This window comes from Oryctolagus cuniculus, chromosome 3 (genome assembly GCF_964237555.1).
Source record: "Oryctolagus cuniculus chromosome 3, mOryCun1.1, whole genome shotgun sequence".
Classification (NCBI taxonomy): domain Eukaryota; kingdom Metazoa; phylum Chordata; class Mammalia; order Lagomorpha; family Leporidae; genus Oryctolagus; species Oryctolagus cuniculus.
In genome coordinates, this window is record NC_091434.1 from 36,997,073 (window position 1) to 37,017,656 (window position 20,584).

A 20,584-nucleotide genomic window follows, 5' to 3' on the forward strand; every position below is an offset into this window, starting at 1 on the left:
GTGTACTGACTTTAAGATGATGTATTGATGGGGCTGCCTCTGTGGCATAGTGAGTTAAGCCTCCACCTGTGGTGCCTGGCATTCAATACGGGTGTCAGTTCATGTCCTGGCTGCTGTTCTGATCTAGCTCTCTGTTAATGGCCTGGGAAAGCAGCAGAAGATGGCCCAAGTGCTTGGACCACTGCACCCATATTGGAGACCTAGAGGAAACTCCTAGCTCCTGGCTCCTGGCTTCAGATTTGCCCAGCCCCAGCCATTGCGGCCATTTAGGGAGTGAACCAGCAGATTGAAGACCGTTCTGTCTCTCCTTCTCTCTATCTGTAACTCTGTCTCTCAAATAAACAAACAAAATCTTAAAAAAAAAAAAAAAAAAAAAAGATAATGTACTGAGCTATATACATATGATGAGATAATTTTATGTATATTATACTTTTTCTTTTGACAGGCAGAGTGGACAGTGAGAGAGAGAGACAGAGAGAAAGGTCTTCCTTTACCGTTGGTTCACCCTCCAATGGCTGCTGCAGCCGGTGCGCTGTGGCCGATGCGCTGTGGTCGGCGCACCGCACTGATCCGAAGCCAGGAGCCAGGTGCTTATCCTGGTCTCCCATGCGGATGCAGGACCCAAGGACCTGGGCCATGCTCCACTGCACTCCCGGGCCACAGCAGAGAGCTGGACTGGAAGAGGGGCAACCGGGACAGAATCCGGCGCCCCAACCGGGACTAGAACCCGGTGTACCGGGACTAGAACCCGGTGTGCCAGCACCACAGGCAGAGGATTAGCCTATTGAGCCACGGCGCTGGCCTATATTATACTTTAATAGAAAAGTCTGTCATATCAAAAATAAAGCACCAGGACAGGTTTGCCCAAGTATTCAGATAACAAAGAAATACTTTCTATTGTGAATTTTAACATAATAATAAAACAGTTGAAAATCCAGTGTGCCTTTTAGTATCACCAAGCATCAGTAATTTAAAATATTTCTAAATACATATACACACGTATTTATTTTTCCTGAAAAAAAACTTTGGTTCACTTAAGTTCTAAAACATTTGATGAATGTTGATTTTTAAAAATGTAAGTTTTAAAGCAGATTTTTTATTACTTGTCTTTTCACCCTATTGTGCATGGAAGATAATTCAGAGAATTTTTAGTTACATAATTAGCCCTTGACAACCTTGGATTCAATTACACTGAATCAAGTAATTTTTAGAGTAAACTTAATGATAGCTTGGAATTGTTAAAGTTCATTTCAGACACAGTTCATATTTCCAACCACCATTTTTTTCCAACCACTATTTTTTCTGCATTTATAGAGAAGACTGAAATAAACAAAAATAGTTAACAGTTTCTCAAGAGGTTAAATATTAACTGAATAATATGATCCAGCAATTCTATTCCTGGATATACACCCAAGAAGAAAGAAAATACAGACTCATTCAAAAATTTACATGTGGATGTTCACAGCAATATTACTCATGACAGTCAAAAAGAAACAACTAAAATTTCCATCAGCTCAATAATGGATAAAATGTGGTGTAATCATCCAATGGAAAAACAGAATTTAAGAATGATATATTCCATAACTTGAATGAATCTTTGTTTTTTAAAAAATTTATTTATTGGAGAGGCAGAGTTACAGAGAGAGAGACAGAGAGAAACACAGAGAGAGGTCATCCATCCAATGATTCACTCTCCAAATGACCACAACAGCCAGAGCTGGGCCAATCCAAAGCCAGGAGCTTCCTCCAGGCTTCCCACATGGATGCACGGGCCCAAGCACTTGGGCCATCTTCTACTGCCTTCCCAGCCCATCAGCAGAGAATTGGACTGGAAAAGGAGCAGCCAGGACATAAACTGGCACCCATATGGGATGCTGGCGCTACAGGAAGACTTAACCTACTATGCCACAGGGCTGGCCCAACATGAATGAATATTGAAAACACTACGCTGCTGAGTCAAAGAAGCCAGTCACAAATGACCACACAGTGAATGATCTGTGAAACATTCAGAGCAAAAATTAATTAGTGCTTGCCAAGGGATGTAGATAGATGAAATGGTGAATGACTGCTAATAGGTACAGAGTTTCCTGTGAGCTAATAAGTATGTTCTAAAACTGACTGTGCCAATGATAAAGGAAGACCTTTCTCTCTGTCTCTCTCACTGTCCACTCTACCTGTCAAAAAAAAAAAAAAAACTGACTATGGTTATGGTTGCACAATTGTATATAAATATATTAAAAATCACTGAATAATATAATTTAAATGGGTGAATTCTATGCAACACAAATTATCTAAATAAAGCTTATATATTTAAAAATTATGAAACAAAGTAAAATATGAGTACAAAAAGAAAATGTAATTCCAAATGAAAAGAAAAGTTATATTGATTAATTCAAAGATAAATCCAGAATTAAACTGATTAGTCTCAGGTTATTTGATTTCACTACAGTCCTACAAGTGGCAGAATAATTTCATGTATTTAATAGGAAGCATTCAGTTGTAATTTCATAAATATCTTTTATAGCCATGCTTCTGAAATGCAGAAAGGGGAGTAGCACAGATTATACGAAAATTTCAAAAACAAGTTTATGGTGGCAAAATGTAATACATAAAACTGCAACATACTAAAACTGTTAGTTTTGAAAGACCATGGCTCTAGTCCTGCCTATATTTCTATCAGAACATTCTCTCTCTTACACTTTGTAAAATTTAAACCCTTAAGTTTAAATTTTCATAATGTAAGTAGAATTCTCATTTTCCTATATAATTTAGAAGTCATCACTCTTGTAGCCAAGCTTATGGCTCAGCTGGTTAAGCAGCCGCCTGCAGTGCCAATATCCCATATGAGTGCTGGTTTAAGTCTCCACTGCTCTACTTCCAATCCACCTCCTGGGAAAGCAGAAGATGGCCTGAATACCTGGGCCCCTGCCACTCACATGGGAGACCCAGCTGGAGTTCCAGGCTCCCAGCTTTGGCCTGGCCCAGCCACGGAGTTTGCTACCATTTGGAAAGTGAACCAGCAGATGGAAAATCTCTCTCTCTCCCTGAAACTTTCAAACAAACAATAAATAAATGTTATTAAAAATAAAATGTTGCGGCCAGCACTGTGGCATAGGAGGCTAAGCTTCTGCCTGTGGTGCAGGCATCCAAAAAGTGTGCGGGTTCATGTACTGGCTGTTCCTCTTCTGATCCAGCTCTCTGCTATAGCCTGGGAAAGCAGTGGAAGATGCCCAAGTGCTGGGGCCCCTGCACCTGCATGGGAGACTCGGAGAAGCTCCAGGTTCCTGGCTTCAGATGGGCCCAGCTCCAGCCACTGCAGCCATCTGGGGAGTGAACCAGCGATTGGAAGTCCTCTCTATCTGTCTCTCCCTCTGTCTATCTATAACTCTACCTCTCAACTAAATAAATAAAACCTAAAAAAATTTTTATAAAACATAAAATAAAAAGGTCATCACTCCTCCTCATAACAATGAAAAAGCTGAATAAACTGAAAAATCAATTCTTAGATCCATCAGACTACATAAAGGAAAAAATTAAAAAGGAATAAATGATAGCAAAATACAATCTTTAATTTTTTTCTTATTCTTCATAAATCTAACATAATAGTTTGTTCAAAATAGTAATAACAAACATACATTGGGTGAGTATAGCTTATAGAAAAGTGAATGAATTACAACAGTAATAGAAGATAACACAGAAGAAAACCTAAGTGTCTGAGAGTTTGCTGATATTTGCTTTTTTGGAGGGGGGAGATTTGTTTATTTATTGGAAGAGTTACAGAGACAGGCAGAGGGAGAGACAGAGAGATCATCCATCCACTGGCTCACTCCCCCAAAGGCTGCAACAGTCAGGACTGGGCCAGGCTGAAGCCAGGAGCTTCCTCCAAGTCTCTCAAGTGGGTGACAGGGTCCCAAACCCTTGGGCCACCTTCTGTTGTTTTCTCAGGCCATCAGCATGGAGCTGAATCAGAAGTGGAGCAGCCAGGGATTGAACCAATGCCCACATGGGATGCTAGCGTCACAGGTAGTGACTTAACCCGCTGTGCCACAACGCCAGCCCCTAGATGATGATTTTTAAGATATAAAACCAAAAACATAACCCACAAAAAGCAAATTGATAACCTGGACTTCATTAAAATTAAAAACATCTGCTCAAAAAAAGACTATTAACCATAGACTGTGAAAAAATATTTCTAAAACAGACACTTGATAAAGAATTGAATCTCAAAAAATTCAAAAATCTTTTAAAGCTTCACAATAAAAAAAAGCCATCCAATTTTTTAAATGGGCAAAAAGATTTAAGTAGAAATTTCAAAAAAGAAGATATAAGTGGCAAAAAGCCAAATGAAAAAATGCTGCACATCTTCTGTCATTCAACAACTGCAAATGAAAACAAGATATTCCACACTTTTATTAGAATGGCTAAAATCTAAAAGAATGGGATCACCAATTGCTGGAAAAGATGAAGAGCAACAGGAGCTCTCAATCATTGTTGGTGGGAATCCAAAAAGATAACAACCACTGTAGGAGACAATGTGAAAGTTTCTAGTAAAGCTAAACATAAGCTAATCATGTGATACAATAATCATGTTCCTGGGTATTTATCTAAATGAATAAAAAACTTGTCCACACAAAAACTGCAAATGGAGGTTTTTTAAAAATTTCATGGAATCACTTGTCAGCCTTTTGGCTAAGATGAATTGTAAAATTTTATTTATTTGAGAGGCACATGTGCCCTTACACATGGGAGCAGAGGTGAGGTTAGAGGGGTAGAGAGAGATTCCATCTGCTAGTTTACTCCCCAAATGCCTTCAAAGGCCAGGGCTGAGCCAAGCCAAAGCTGAGAGCTGGGAAATTAATCTGGATCACCCATGCAGGTTACTTAGGGCCTCCCAGGATGTATACCAGCAGGACGATGGAATGAGAAGTACAGCCAGGACTCAAAGCCGGGCACTTTGGCATGGAATGCAGGCGTCCCAAGTGGCATCTCAACCACTAGCGCAAGCACCCACCTCTCGTACATTAATGTCTACAATACTTTCATAAGTAACTGTCAAAAGTGAGATGTGATTCAGTCCTTCAATAGATGAATAAACAAACTGGGGTTTTCCATCAGTGGAATAATATTCAGTGATTAAAAAAGAAATGTGCTGGGGCCGACACTGTGGCTCACTTTTTGTCCTCTTCCCTGTGGCGTTGGCATCCCATATGGGTGCCGGGTTCTAGTCCCGGTTGCTCCTCTTCCAGTCCAGCTCTCTGCTGTGGCCCAGGAGGGCAGTGGAGGATGGCCCAGGTACTTGCGCCCCTGCACCTGCACGGGGGACCAGAAGGAGGCACCTGGCTCCCGGCTTCAGATTGGTGCAGCGCACCGGCCATAGCGGCCATTTGAGGGGTGAACCAACGACTTTCTCTCTGTCTCTCTCTCACACTGTCTAACTCTGCCTGTCAAATAAAATAATAATAATAATAATAATAATGTGACATCAAGCCACAGAAAACAAGAAGTAGCCATAAATGTATATTGCTAAGTGAGAGAAGTCATTTTGAAAAGGCTATATACTTCAAAAAGTTCATGGAAAATAAAATGAAAGGTAAGTTTTATTTGGTGCAAATGTCAGTATCAATTCACAGTTTTTTCACAATATGCATTTTCTCTGAGCTTTTTGAAGTCTCTTGCACTGAATGATTCCAAAAACATGACATCTAGAAAACGCAAAACTAGATTAAAAAGATCAAAGGTTGCCAGTGGTTGGTGGGGGCAGAGGGAGGAGCATAGAGAGAATGAATAGGTTGAGGAAGGTGCTTTTTAGGATGGTGAAACTGTTCTGTATGATACCATGACAGCAGATACATGACAATATGCATACGTCAAAACCCATGGAAATCTACAACACAAATGCAAACCCTAATCTAAAATACAGACTTTAGTTAATAACTGGTTCATCAATTATTATAACAAATTTACCAAACTAATGCAAGATATTAAAATAGGAGAAACCAGAGGATGAAGCAAGAACTCAAACTACTTTAAAATGTAAGATCTATTAAAATTTTAAAAAGAGTTTAAAAAATTTAAAGTAAAAAACAACAACATCAACAAAAGTCAAGTCTCTGGAAATAGAAATATATCCTGTGATTGGCAGCTACTGAGTACGAAATTTATCATTAGAGACTAATTTCTACTGAAAATATTTCAGCCAAAAAATGTGAACATCTTTGTGTGTCCTGCTATTACCAAGAGATAGACATAATGGATTTAAAACATTTATCTATAGAATCTTCAACTTCTGTAAAATTGCAGTAGGTAGTTAACAGCAGGGAATTCAGCAAATAACAGAAAATGATTGAGTCCAACATATGGCTTACTGCCTGACTAAATCTTTTTTCCCCTCAACCTGTAAAATTTTTATTCTACTTCTCTAAAGATGATGAAAAATATGAAAACAGAAATATGCCAAAGGTTCCCAGAGAGGGCTGGGGTAAAATGTTTTTCAACAACTTTGCTTCAATCATTCCATCATTCCTTCAATCAAAAGCAAAGAGGTACTAAATCAAACATGATTAAGAGATCAGTTAATTCACTATTCATCTGCTAATTCATTATAAAATATTTACAAAACATAAAGTTTATATGATAGGAAGTTACTTGGAATAAGGCAGATTTGCAATAGCATTTTATGCTGTCAACTCAATGATTCTCCTATTTTCAATTTTTATATGCAGATTAGTATTCAATTTTTGAAAACTCCAGGTGTGTGAGCTCTTTTGAATCAGAATTTCTATAAATAAGCTTCAAGCTCTCTATTTCTAAGCTTCCAAGTTGATACTCATGCACCTCAAAATTTAAGTATCACATAGTCTGTAAACCTGGAAAATATGACAACTTCAAGAATAATTATAATACATTCAGTAAAATGTTAAAAGGAAATATTTGGAAGACAGAAAAACATTTTCATAAGCAATAACATACTATAATAAAAATATGCATTCAGTTACAGATGAGAACCACAGAGACAAAACTGGTATAATTTCCTTCTTTAATTTCTTTTTTTTAAGATTTTATTTACTAATTTGAAAGGCAGAGTTAGAGAGAGAGAGGAAGAGACAGAGACAAGTATCTTCCATTTGCTGGTTCACTCCCCAAATGTCTACAATGGTCAGGGCTGGGCCAGGCTGAAGCCAGGAGCCTAGAACTTCATTCAGGTCTCCTACATAGGTAGCAGGGGCACAAGCATTTGGGGCATCTTTTGCTGCCTTTCCAGGTGCATCAGCAATGAGTTGGATCGATAGCAGAACAGCCAGTACTCGAACCAGCACTCATATGGGATGCTGGTGTTTCAGGCTGAGGCTTAACTCGCTGAGGCACAATGCCGGCCCCTGGTGTAATAATTTCTTGCTTTAGTAAAAATTCCTGTCACTGATTAACACTATAAAGCAAATTTTAAAAGTCCTGGTTGGTAGAAAAAAAATCGTGGTTGAATATCTTTAAACTAGGTTTAGTAACTAAAAGGCTTTCCAATATACTAAAAACCCCAAGCCTATTGCAAGAGGGGCATTCACTCTTTAAAGCTCCATATGAACAACAAACATCATTAGTGCATTATTATTATTATCAAGTTGGTAACAATTATTTTAAAAAACAGATAATCAATTTATTTTCTGTACCAGTTACCTGCAAAGAATAATGAAGAACTTGACAAGCAAAATGGACAAGGCCTGTTGTTGTTCCTCTAACCCATCGGCCATTTTCTGAACACACTGGAGGAGCTGGATCCTCAGAACCTGCAGAATATTATCAGGAAGCAGAGATATTCCTGGAGGCATATCATCTACCCTACAACATAAGGGGAAAAAATTAAGAACAGTACTGTAATATAAGAAAAAAAACTCTGTCACTTCAATGAACCACATTTTCAACTCTAAAGAAGTTCTTTTATTCTTCCTACATAGCTCTGTGCCATCTCATTTACAAGGCATCACTAGATGATCACCAGAGCTAAGCAATGAGTTTGACTTCAGAGGAGTCTTGCTGAGGAAGGAGTAGGGGGAAAGGTAAGCAAGGGAGGCACAGAGACAGGCAGACAAGGAGAAGAAAACCTGAGATGGGGAAGGGAAGACAGAAAGAGAGAGGCTAGTATCCTTAGTTGCTTTTATTTTTAATTGAAATATTTAGAATTTATTTTAAGCTTTATTTGTTTATCTGAAAGGCAGAGTTACAGAGAGGGAGAAGCAGAGACAGAGAGAGGTCTTCAATTTGCTGGTTCACTCCCCAAATGGCTGCAATGGCCAGGGCTGGGCCAGGCCAAAGTAAGGAACCAGGAGCTTCTTCCAGGTCTCCCACACGGGGCAGGGGCCCAAGGACTTGGGCCATTGTCGACCACTCTCCCAGATGTATCAGCAGGGAGCTAGATTGAAAATGCAGCATCCAGGACTCAAACTGGCACCCATATTGGATGCTGGTGCTGCAGGTAATAGCTTTACCTGAGATGGCCACAGTACAAGCTCCATATATATACTATTTCTAAAGAAATCATAACTAAGGCCGGCGCCGTGGCTCACTAGGCTAATCCTCCGCCTTGCGGCACCGGCACACCGGGTTCTAGTCCCGGTTGGGGCACCAGATTCTGTCCCGGTTGCCCCTCTTCCAGGCCAGCCCTCTGCTGTGGCCAGGGAGTGCAGTGGAGGATGGCCCAAGTGCTTGGGCCCTGCACCCCATGGGAAACCAGGATAAGTACCTGGCTCCCGCCATCGGATCAGCACGGTGCGCTGGCCGCGGCGGCCTTTGGAGAGTGAACCAACGGCAAAAGGAAGACCTTTCTCTCTGTCTCTCTCTCTCACTGTCCACTCTGCCTGTCAAAAAATTAAAAAAAAAAAAAAAAGAAATCATAACTAGTGCATAAAAATAAAGTATCTAAAAAAGTTTAGCATTGTGTAACTGAATGTAAGCTCCCATGACTAAATGACTTTATAGCAGTCTCTTCTGCAGACAATGTTTAATGTGAAATACGACTAACATTTTTACATTCAGTAAAAGACCACTTGATTCACTGCAGACAGAAGAATTTGAAGCATATCACTAGTAATCACACAAATTCACATGATAAATATATTTTGCCTCTTTCTGAACCATTCTACAACATAAAGGAAGTGTTTTATAAAATGAACACCTTATTTTAATTAAATTACACAGAAAATAAACCATAAAGAACATTACAAAGACTGCCAAATTCTACTATCAAGTTACAGAAATACCATGTCTCATTTTGGCTTTGGCACCATGTCACTTGCAGCTTTGGATTCTTTAACTGTCTCTCATTTATAGGCAGTACCAGAAAACCTCTCATTTTTAACACAGTCTTCCCCTAACAAACTAAAAAGTAGTGGCTAGAAAAATCATTGTTGCTTCCAGAGAATAAACAAACACTTAAACATAATTTTCAAGACCAAGCTAAACTATTTCTTCCTACTTCTCCAAAAACATGTCACCAAAACGAAAACATTAGATTTCTAATATTTCATCCTATTTATTTTTTACATAATTTTTAAAGATTTATTTACATGAGAGGCAGAGTTACACAGAGAGGGGGAGGCAAAGAGAGAGAGAGAAAGAGATCTTCCATCCACTGGTTCACTCCTCAAATGGCTGTATCAGCTGGGGCTGGGCCAGACCAAAGCCAAGAGCCAGGAGTTTCATCCAGGTCTCCCACATGGGGTGCAGGGGCCCAAGCACTTGGGCCCTCCTCTGATGCTTTCCTAGGCACATTAGCAGGGAGTTGAATTGGAAGTGGAGCAGCCAGGACTCCAACTGGCACGGCTATGGGATGCTGACATCGCAGGTGGTAGCTTAACCTACTAAGCCACAGCACAGCCCCCATCCCAATCCCAGTTATTTAAAAGAGTATTTCCAGCACCAGCATCCCACATGGGTGCCAGTTTGTGTCCCAGCTGCTCCACATCTGATCCAGCTCCCTGTTACTGGCCTAGGAAAGCAGCAGAGGATGGCCCAAATCCTTAGGCCCCTGCACCTGCCTGGGAGACGTGAAAGACGCTCCTGGCTTCAGATCGGCTCAGCTCCAGCCATTGCGGCCATTTGGGGAGTGAACCAGAGGATGGAAGACCTCCCTCTCTGTAACTCTTTCAAATAAATAAAATAAATCTTTTTTAAAAAAAAAGTACTTATTTTTGCCCTTGGTCTTCACATTCTCTAATTTGTACCTTTTTTTTTTTTTAAATAAATAGTCTAAAAATTTAGCTTCTAAAAGAAGAGTATGTTTACTAATTCTCATTGTAAAAGTAAGGCTTAATTAGAATGGTTTAGAGATGAAGTTGAGATTTTGGGCCATGTTCCTAAAGTAATGAGCACTGTAAGAACTTGGAAGCATTTTCCCACCTCTGGGGCTTTACTGTCCAAAATTCCAACCTCCTTTTGGTGCAATTTCCTAAACTTCAGAAATCTGTTTCATGTCTCCACTTGGCTGTTGAATGTCTATTGTGAAAAGCAACTAATGGTTATCTGTGTCTAACACGAAGAAGTCTAAAGTCTGAGGTTTTAAATTCTGGTAGAAAGCTCTGTCTGTGTTTTGAATTCTTTCCTTGGAAATTCTTTAAAGTCAGCTTAAATGAGGATTATGATTTTCTCATCATTAAGGTGGTGTGACTAACAATATACTATCTTGCAAATAACATCCAGTTGAATTTTTAATGCTTTTACTAGTAAAATCTATTATTCATGGTTTAGGATTGGGGAGGTATTCATTTGTTTCTGACAGGCAGAGAAACAAATAGAAAGAGAAGTTTTCATCCATGGTTCATTCCCCCCCCCCCCCCCATTCTAGCAATGGCTGGGATGGTATAATATTGAAGCTGGGAGCCTAAAACTCAACCCAGGTCTCCCATGTGGGTAGCAGGAATCCAATTACTCAAACAATCACTGCTGCCTCTCAGGATCTGCATAAGCCAAGCAGTTCAAATTGGGAATGAAGCCGGGACTGAAAGTGAAGCCAGGACTCCCATGTGGAACACAGGCATTTAAACCACTAGGCCAAATGTCCTGCCCACAATTTAATTTTTTGACAAAGATATCAAACACAACTTAAACCACACCAAGTATATCATAAATAAAGCAATGTTCTTGGTATTCTCTCCTTTCTTTAGACATAGTAGTAATATAAGTCAAAATAACATGTTTGGAAATGATCTCCCAACAAAAGAGACATTTATAATGTATGGATAATAACAGTTGCATGTTAGAAACTTCATACTTTCTAAAAATTTATTTGAGAGCTACACAGAGAAACACAGAAGAATAAAAAGCTCCCATCCACTGGTTCACTCCTTAAGCAGCCAAAACAGCTGGGGCTGGGAGCCAGGAAGGCAAGTCTCCCACAGTGGCAGGAACCCAATTACATGAGTAATCATTGCTGTTTCCTGGGAATCTGGCTGGAAACTAGGGTCAGAGATGGAGCCAGGAATCAAACTCACACTTAGATGTGGTAACTGCTAGGCTAAACATCTGTTCTACATTAGAAACTTTAGAAGCTTTCATTCCAATATTCCAAACATTCAAAGGTCAAATCCTTACTCAATAGAATCCTTAGACATATTATTTAAAGTGAGTTGCAAATCATTAAAATAAAGTACTTCAGGGAAGGCATCTGACACAGTTGTTGGGACATTAGGATACCACATGCCATACTGGAGTGTCTAGTTCAAGTCCAGGATCCTTCACTTCCAACCCAACTTCCTGCTGGAAGGCAGGAAATAATGGCTCAAGTACCCAGGTCCTTCCACCCACATGAGAGAATCAGACTGAGTTACAGGTTCCTGGCTTCAGCCTGGCCCAGCCCTGGCTGTTAATGGCATCTGGGGAGTGAACCAGGGGTAGAAGAACTCTGTTATTTATGCATCTCTCTGCCTTTCAAATAAAGGAAAATAAATACAATTTTTAGAAGTATTACTAGGAGGGCTGGCGCTGTGGCACAGTAGGTTAAAGCCCTGGCCTGAAGTGCTGGCATCCCATATGGGTGCTGGTTCTAGTCCCAGCTGCTCCTCTTCTGATCCAGCTCTCTGCTATGGCCTGAGAAGGCAGAAGATGGCCCAACTGCTTGCACCCCTGCACCCATGTAGGAGATCCAGAGGAAGCTCCTGGCTTCAGATCAGTGCAGCTCCAGCCTTTGCAGCCATCTGGGAAGTGAACCATTGGGTAAAGACCTCTGTTTCTGTCTCTCTCTCTCTCTCTGTAACTATGTCTTTCAAATAAATAATAAAATAAATCTTTAAAAAAATACTACTAGGTACAAACAACAAGCATACTTTTATTAGAAATCATTAAACATAATCTTATTTTGATGACAGTTCAAGATTTAATACTTTCCAACCTTTATAAACTTACCACAAATAATGTAACAAGGAAAAAAATCTGAAACTATATATTTATTAATAATAAAGTAGTAATCCTTCCTCAGCATAGCCATATCCTTTCTTGAGTTCAATATCTTGTCCAGTCATAATGATTTCCTCTCTGGATTAGCACTATTATTTCTTAACAGGGTTTCTTGCTTTAAATTTAAACACTCTCGACCAGCACCGAGGCTCACTAAGCTAATCCTCCGCCTGCAGCACCAGCACCCCGGGTTCTAGTCTCGGTTGGGGTGCCAGACTCTGTCCCGGTTGCTCCTCTTCCAGTCCAGCTCGCTGCTGTGGCCCGGGAAGGCAGTGGAGGATGGCCCAAGTGCTTGGGCCCTGCACCCACATGGGAGACCAGAAGGAAGCACCTGGCTCTTGGCTTTGGATCGGCGCTGTGCGCCAGCCGCAGCGGCCATTTTGGGGGTAAACCAATGGAAGGAAGACCTTTCTCTCTGTCTCTCTCACTGTGTAACTCTGCCTTTCAAAAAACAAAAAGAAAAAATTTAAACACTCTCCAGAATGATCCAACATGGGAAGCGAGATACACAGCAGACTCATAGAATGGCAAATGTCCTAAACAGCACTCTGGCCTCAGAACCAGCCCTTAAGGAATTGGGATCTGGCTGAAGAGCCCATAAGAGCATTTTAGGCATGGAAAGCCAAGACACTCTGGTGAAAAAAAAAAAACAACAACAACAACAAAACAAACCTAAATGAAAGATCTCTGCGAGTGAGATCCCAGTGGAAAGAACCAGCCATAAAAGAAGGAGGTACCTTTCTCTGAAAGGAGGAGAGAACTTCCACTTTGACTATGACCTTGTCTAAATAAGATCAGAGTCGGCAAACTCAACAGGCTTCCATAGCCTTGGCAATTCATGAACAGCGCCTAGGGTGATTACTGATGCCATAAACAAGAGTGTCAATTGTTAAGACAACAACAGGAGTCACTGTGCACTTACTCCCCATGTAGGATATCTGTCCTTAATGTGTTGTACAATGTGAATTAATGCTATAACTAGTACTCAAACAGTATTTTACACTTTGAGTTTCTGTGTGGGTGCAAACTGCTGAAATCTTTACTTAATATATACTAAATTGGTCTTCTGTATATAAAGATAATTGAAAATGAATCTTGATGTGAATGGAATGGGAGAGGGAGCGGGAAATGGGAGGTTGCGGGTGGCAGGGAAGTTATGGGGGGAAAAAGCCACTGTAATCCTAAGCTGTACTTTGGAAATTTGTATTTATTAAATAAAAGTTAAAAAAAATAAACACTCTCCATGCAACCTCTGCAAAGTGAGACAGAGACAGAGCTTCCACCTGCTGGTTCACTCCCCAAATGCCCACAACAACCAAAGTTGGGCCAGACCCAGACCAGGAGCCCAGAACTCAATCTGGGTCTCTCAAATGGGTGGCAGCAATCCAACTGTTTGAGACATCAACGCTACCTACCAGGATGTGCATTAACAGGGAGCTGGATTGGAAGTAGAGGCAGGCCTTGAAAAAAGCCAGCCCCCCGAAATGACTTGAAAAAACAAAAACAAAGCTGATCATGATATTCTCATACAGAAAACTTTTTAGTAATACTCTTATCTATCGCAAGAAAAAAAAAAAAAAAAAAAGACAAGGGTGGTGTGGTGGTGGTGCTTATTTGCTTCTCCAGACTAAATCTCCTGTACCTTCCCTCTAACTGCCTACCTACACCCTCAACTGCAAATACTTTCCCCCAACCAGGCTGTTCATTCTCCAGGTACTCTTTCTCATCATCTACCAATACCTTAACTTTCCCCTTTCTCTCTCATCACATAACTACGACTGTAGCTCTTTTTATGGCTAAATACCTGCCTCAATTCTCCTACTTTTCATTCTAGCCAACTTCTCTAGCCTAACAACTACAAGCCTTTCAATATAGCTTGAGATATAGAGAACATGTTACCTGGGAAGTGGCCTGGGAACTCTGAGAATCTAGAAACATGAGTGGGTATAGGAATGGTATAAAAGATTTGTACTTTCAGTTGTACTTTCTTAAAACATTTGAAATTTTCCTCCATCTTACAATTTTTAAATCAAGTTTTAAAAAATTTAAATACTTTTCTAACACTAACTGTCTTCAAAGCCTCTGCTCTAAGACCAGAAATGGAAATAAGTCTGAACTTGCATATCCAAGTTATAGTAAAGGATACATGTCTAGTCTTGGTCCTAGGTTCACACCACTGAGTTTCAAAAACTCTGGAATTTCTGAGTGACAGGAGTATCTTTTGTCTCTTGGGACTACTCCTGAGTTTATGTAAATGAAATGATTCAGTTCGCATGGGAGGGCCAGAAAGACCAAGCATGAGCAGGATGGAACTTTTCACTCCCACCAACCTCCTGGAAAGGGAGAGGGGTTGTAAATGGAGTTCAACTCCCCACATGGTCAATAATGTAATAAGACCCCAGTAAAACTCTGGCCACTCAGAGTGCCCAAGAGTTTCATGTGGGCAGGGGGAGCAGGTGGCACTGTTGTAAAGTAGGCTGAGCAGAAGCCTGCGTCCCATATGGCACTGGTTGGTGTCCCAGCTGTTCCTCTTCTGATCCAGCTCTCTGCTATGGCCTAGAAGAGCAATGGAAGATGGCCCAAGTGCTTGGGCCGCTGCATCAGCGTGTGAGACCCGGCTCCTGGTCAGCCAAGCACTGGCCATGGTGGCCATCTGCGGAGTGAACCAGTGGATGAAAGACTTCTCTGTCTCTCCCTGTCTGTAACCCTATCTGTCAAATAAATAAATAAAACCTTTAAAGAGTTTCTGGAATGGTGAACACACTGACGTTCAGGGACAATGTTCAGGGGCAAACATCAGCAGTGATGCTTCTGACTCCAAGAGGAGAGGGCAAGAAAGTTCTGCATCTAGGACGAACTTTCTACATGTGTCCTATAACAAAACTAGAATCCTAAGTGCAGTGCTTTCTGAGTTGTCTAAGTATAGTGAGTTACAATTCCTGAGAGGGGCCTGAGAACCCTGAATTACAGCCGCTTGGGCAGAAGTGTGGGTAGCCCCAGGACATGATGTCTGAAGTGAGGACAGTCTTGTGAAGGACTCTGTCCTTCCATTGTCAGACTTAGTCCTATCACTGGTTAGTTAGTGTCAGAAACGAAGTGACTTGCAGGACACACAGTTGGTAGTGTATCATCAAAGCAGAAAAGTGGCTTCTAGAAGTCAAGTTTAGTATCACCAAGAAAGACTACTGTGTTCAATTAGTAGTCTGCCATAAGAGCAAAAAGTGTAAGAGTGTAACATAATTGCCATTCTTGCCATATGCCATCAAGGAAACCTTTGTACCAAAAATGAACAAACTTATCTAAGGGTGAGAAATTAGTATTTCTACATACCTGGTAGGCAGTTTTTCGAAGTCAACATCTAAGAATTGTTCATAGCTAGAAACAAAATTGTCCAACCACAGCTTCAGGTAATCTGGATCTTTCTGAAATAAGAAAACCATTGTAATATTAAATATGTCTGCTGGGGGACAGAGAGGGAGACTTTCACTTTAAATAGATAAAGAAGAAATAATGAAATCTTTAAGTGATACTGAGGACGACATACTTGTAGGTCTGTTTTAAAATACGTTAAATACAATGACAACTCAAATGACTCTCCACTACACTGAAAGCCAATCTTAACAACGCCCTATCAGATTCTAAACAACTGGCCTTCTCATATCACTGTAACCTTATCCAGTTACCCCATATAACACTGGCCACCCTGGCTGTTCCTGGGACATGCCAGACATGCTCCCACCCAAAGGCCTTTACACTGGTTGGTTTTTCTATCCCAAATAACTGTTCTCCTAAATACAGGAATGGCTAACTCCCTCATCTTCTTCAAGTCATTCTTTAAATGATAAATTTTCAATGATGCCTATTTTTTACCAGCTTTCTAAAAACTGCAAACATTCGTGCTGCCTTTGATCTTATCCAATCCTGTTTCCAAGCCCTATGGTCCTTCAACATATTCTATAATTTAGTTATTTATTAGTTCACTGACTGTTACCCTAGGAATGTAGGTTTTACAAATGTGGAGATTTTTCACCTTTTTGTTTACTAATCAATACTTAGTACCATAAAAGTGACTGACGCCAGGCCGGTGCCATGGCTCAATAGGCTAATCCTCCCCCTGTGGCGCCAGCACCCCGGGGTCTAGTCCTGGTTGGGGTGCCGGATTCTGTCCCGGTCACTCCTCTTCCTGTCTAGCTCTCTGCTGTGGCCAGGGAGTGCAGTGGAGGATGGCCCAAGTCCTTGGGCCCTGCACCCCCATGGGAGACCAGGAGAAGCACCTGGCTCCTGGCTCCAGATCAGCGCAGTGCGCCAGCCACTGCGCGCCGGCGGCAGCGGCCATTGGAGGGTGAACCAACGGCAAAGGAAGACCTTTCTCTCTGTCTCTCTCTCTCACTGTCCACTCTGCCTGTCAAAAAAAAAAAAAAAAAAAGTGACTGACGCCAAAAGGGTGCTCAATAAATATCTGTCCAACAAATTAATGAAAAGTGTAAAATGCACAAATAAGATGAAATTGGAAACAGATCAATATTAGTAATATAAAAAATCTTCTAGGATATAAAGTATCTTTCCTACCTAGGGATAAAGAAAACATTTCTCAGAACATAAAAATCGTGAGTCAAAAATAAAAAAAAAATTGTTACTGATTAAATGTAAAGGCTATTACTCCTCAAAAGGTACCATTAAGAAGACAGAGAGGCTTGGGACAGACTTTAGCTTATGGTTAAGATGGTGGTGAAGATGCCTATGTCCCACATTAGGGTAACTAAGTTCAGTGTCTGGCTCCAGCTCCTAACTTCAGATTCTTGCTAATGCAAATTCTGGGAAGCAGCAGTGAGGACTAAAGTAATTAGATTCCTGCTACCCACCAGGAGACCTCGATTGAGCTCCTGGCTCCAGGATCTGCCAAGCCCTATTCCGGCCATTATGGGCAGTTGGGGAGTAAACTAGCACATGAGAACTCTCTTTTTCTGTTTCTCTTTCTCTCAAATAATTTTTTAAATGGTATCATCACTTGAAAAACAATTTGACAGTTTCTTTACAGTTAAACATACACTGATCATATGGCCCAGCCATTTCTCTTCTAGAGAGATGAAAACATATATCCATAAACAAACTTATACAAAAATATTCATAGAAGCTTTATTTTTAATAGTTTAGAAACAAACAAAAGCTCTATTGGTAGGTTAATGAATAAACATATTCTGGAATATTTATACAATGGAAGGTCACCCAGGAAAGAAAACAAACCACTGATACTCACAACATATAAAAGCTTCAAAAGCATTTGAGCAAAAGCTGCCAGCCTTCAAAGCATATATATACACAGTAGGGTTTAATTTATAAGAAATTCTAGAGCAGGCTATGTTGACAAAAAAATCGGATCCATGGCTACTTTTGGAATGACAAAAACGGGGAACAAGGAGACACAGAAAAGAACTTCCTAGGTGATGGAAATTTCCCATTTTTTAAAAAAGATTTATTTATTTGTTTGTTTGAAAGAGTTACACAGAGATGAGAGGCAGAGAGAGAGAGAGAGGACTTCCATCTCATGGTTTACTCCCCAACTGGTTGCAAAATGGCCGGAGCTGTGCCGATCCGAAGCCAGGAGCCAGGAGCTTCTTCCGGGTCTCCCATGCGGGTGCAGCGGCCCAAGGACTTGGGCCATCCTCCACTGCTATCCCAGGCCACAGCAGAGAGCTAGTTCAGAAGTGGAGCACCCGGGTCTCCAACTGGCGCACAACAGGCTAGGGCATTAACCCGCTGTACCACAGCACCAGCCCCATTTCCCATTTTTTGATTAGGTAATGGTTACAAAATGTTTGCACATATCAAAAGTCATCATTTTTGGCTTGGGCCCCTGCCACCAACATGGACTCTTGACTTCTGCCTGGCCCAGCCCCGCTGTTGAACACATTTGGGAAGTAAATCATCAGATGGAAGATATCTCTTTTTTTTCTCTTTCTGTCTTCTCTAACTTTCAAGTAAAATAGGTTTTTTTAAAGGTCATCATTTCTGACATCTAAAATTTGTGTACTGGCCGGCACCACAGCTCAATAGGCTAATCTTCGTCTGCGGCGCCGGCACACCGAGTTCTAGTCCTGGTTGGGGCGCCGGATTCTGTCCCAGTTGCTCCTCTTCCAGGCCAGCTCTCTGCTGTGGCCTGGGAGTGCAGTGGAGGATGGCCCAAGTGCTTGGGCCCTGCACCCGCATGGGAGACCAGGAGAAGCACCTGGCTCCTGGCTTCGGATCAGTGCGGTGCGCCGGCCACAGCACGCTGGCCACAGCAGCCACTGGGGGGTGAACCAACGGAAAAGGAAGTCCTTTCTCTCTCTCTCCCACTGTCCACTCTGCCTGTCAAAAAATTTTTTTAAAAAAATTGTGTATTTATGGTTTGTAAATGACAACTCAATAAAGCTGAGTTAAAAAAAAAATAATCCCTCAGAAAGAGGGATTTCTATTTCATGAAGGAGTGCCAGTTCAAGTCCCAGCTGTTCTGCTTCCAATTTAGTTCCCTGCTAATGTGCCTGGGAAAGCAGCAGCAGAAGGGCCATGTACTTGGGTCCCTACCACCCACATGGGAGACACAGATGGAATTCCAGAATCCTGGCTCTGGCCTAGCCCATCACCAGCTGTGTTGCTATTTGGGGAGTGAGCCAGCAGATGAACAATCTCTCTTTGCCTCTCCCTCTGTTACTTTGCCTTTCAAATAAATAAATCTTTAAATATATATATATATAAGAATATATATACACACACACACATATACAAGCTGCATCGTACTAAGTTTTTTTTATTGCTTTCTCAGTACTTCAATATGTGATTCAGGAGTTTTAGTCATTTAGTAATTGAATAGCCTTTTATATAAAATATACTTTATATATGTGTGTATATATATCTTTATTATATTATATATATATATCTTTATTAAAAGGCAGAGTTACAAAGAAACATAGGAGAGATAGAGAAAGATCCTCCATCTGTTGGTTCACTTCCCAGATGGCCACAATGGCCAGGGCTGGACCAGCCCGAAGCCAGGTGCTTCATCTGGGTCTCCAATATGGGTGCAGGGGCCCAAGCACTTGGGCCATCCTCCGCTGCTTTCCCAGGCACATTAGCAGGAAGCTGGATCAGAAGTGGAGCAGCCAGGACACAAACCAGCACCCATAAGGGATGCCGGCACTACAGATGGCAGCCTAACCTGCTGTGCCACAGCACCAGCCCCAGTCACTGAATAGTTTAAGCACTGGTTTTGCATGAAAAGAACCTAAGCAATGTATTTCTGAAAAAGCATTATACCACATATCAGAATCTAAAAGAATGTTCCCAGAATATACAGGAACTGTTGACCTTTTGTGTATTTGGTTTTTTCTATTAATATACTGTTCCAAACTCAGCTTGTAAATTACCACTGTTTACATCATCACTGAAAATGAAAGATGGAAATATCTCAAAGAACAACCTCTTGTGAGAAATTTTCTCAAGTTTCACTAGTTGCTTTTTCTACTTCCAATCAGAATGTCATTCATTTAGTCACTCATTCATTTTTCCATTCAAGATAAAATTCTAGAAAATACAAGTAGCTGGAGTTTTTCCTTATCGTTGTTCCTTTTTAATAGAGTATTACCTCTCAGTAGAAGTGAGACATAAAACAGTCTCCCAACATTATAAAGAATTCATGCATTTCTTTTCATATTTTATTGAGGAACTCTATAGTATCTGGGTCAAATTCTAAAGGTCAGGGCTACCAAGTGTTTGGCAAGCACAAAGTTCTCCTAAGACACTGAGCAACTATAAAGGAAAGAAAGGTACTTAAATATGGAATTTTTTCATTTACTGAGAAATGACATTTCAAGAAACTAACAATTTCTTGAGCATTTGCCTCCCTCACAACTATTCAGAGAAGGTGACTTAATTTCCCCCACTTTAGAGGTTAGAAAAGGAAAGTTCTAAGATATAAAACTTGTCTAATGTCTCCTATCCATTTATGTTAGTGCTTGGAGAGGAAAAGGGGAGTTTAGTCATAATCACTAAACCCAAGGCCATAAAAAGTTTAACACAGGGGCTGGCACTGTGGCGTGGTCGGTACAGCCTCTGCCTGCAGCGCCAGCATCCCATGTGGACACGGGTTCAAGTCCCAGCTGTTTCA

At 40.9% G+C, this 20,584-nt stretch overlaps 1 protein-coding gene across 1 annotated transcript in view; it reads right to left on the reverse strand.

Annotated features, from left to right (window-relative positions):
• Window positions 1-20,584, reverse strand: part of NBEAL1 (neurobeachin like 1) — a 211,464-nt gene that overhangs the window by 168,310 nt on the left and 22,570 nt on the right. The window contains 2 exon segments of the mRNA XM_051849252.2: window positions 7,672-7,833; window positions 15,772-15,863. Coding sequence (XP_051705212.2) covers window positions 7,672-7,833; window positions 15,772-15,863 — 254 coding nt within the window.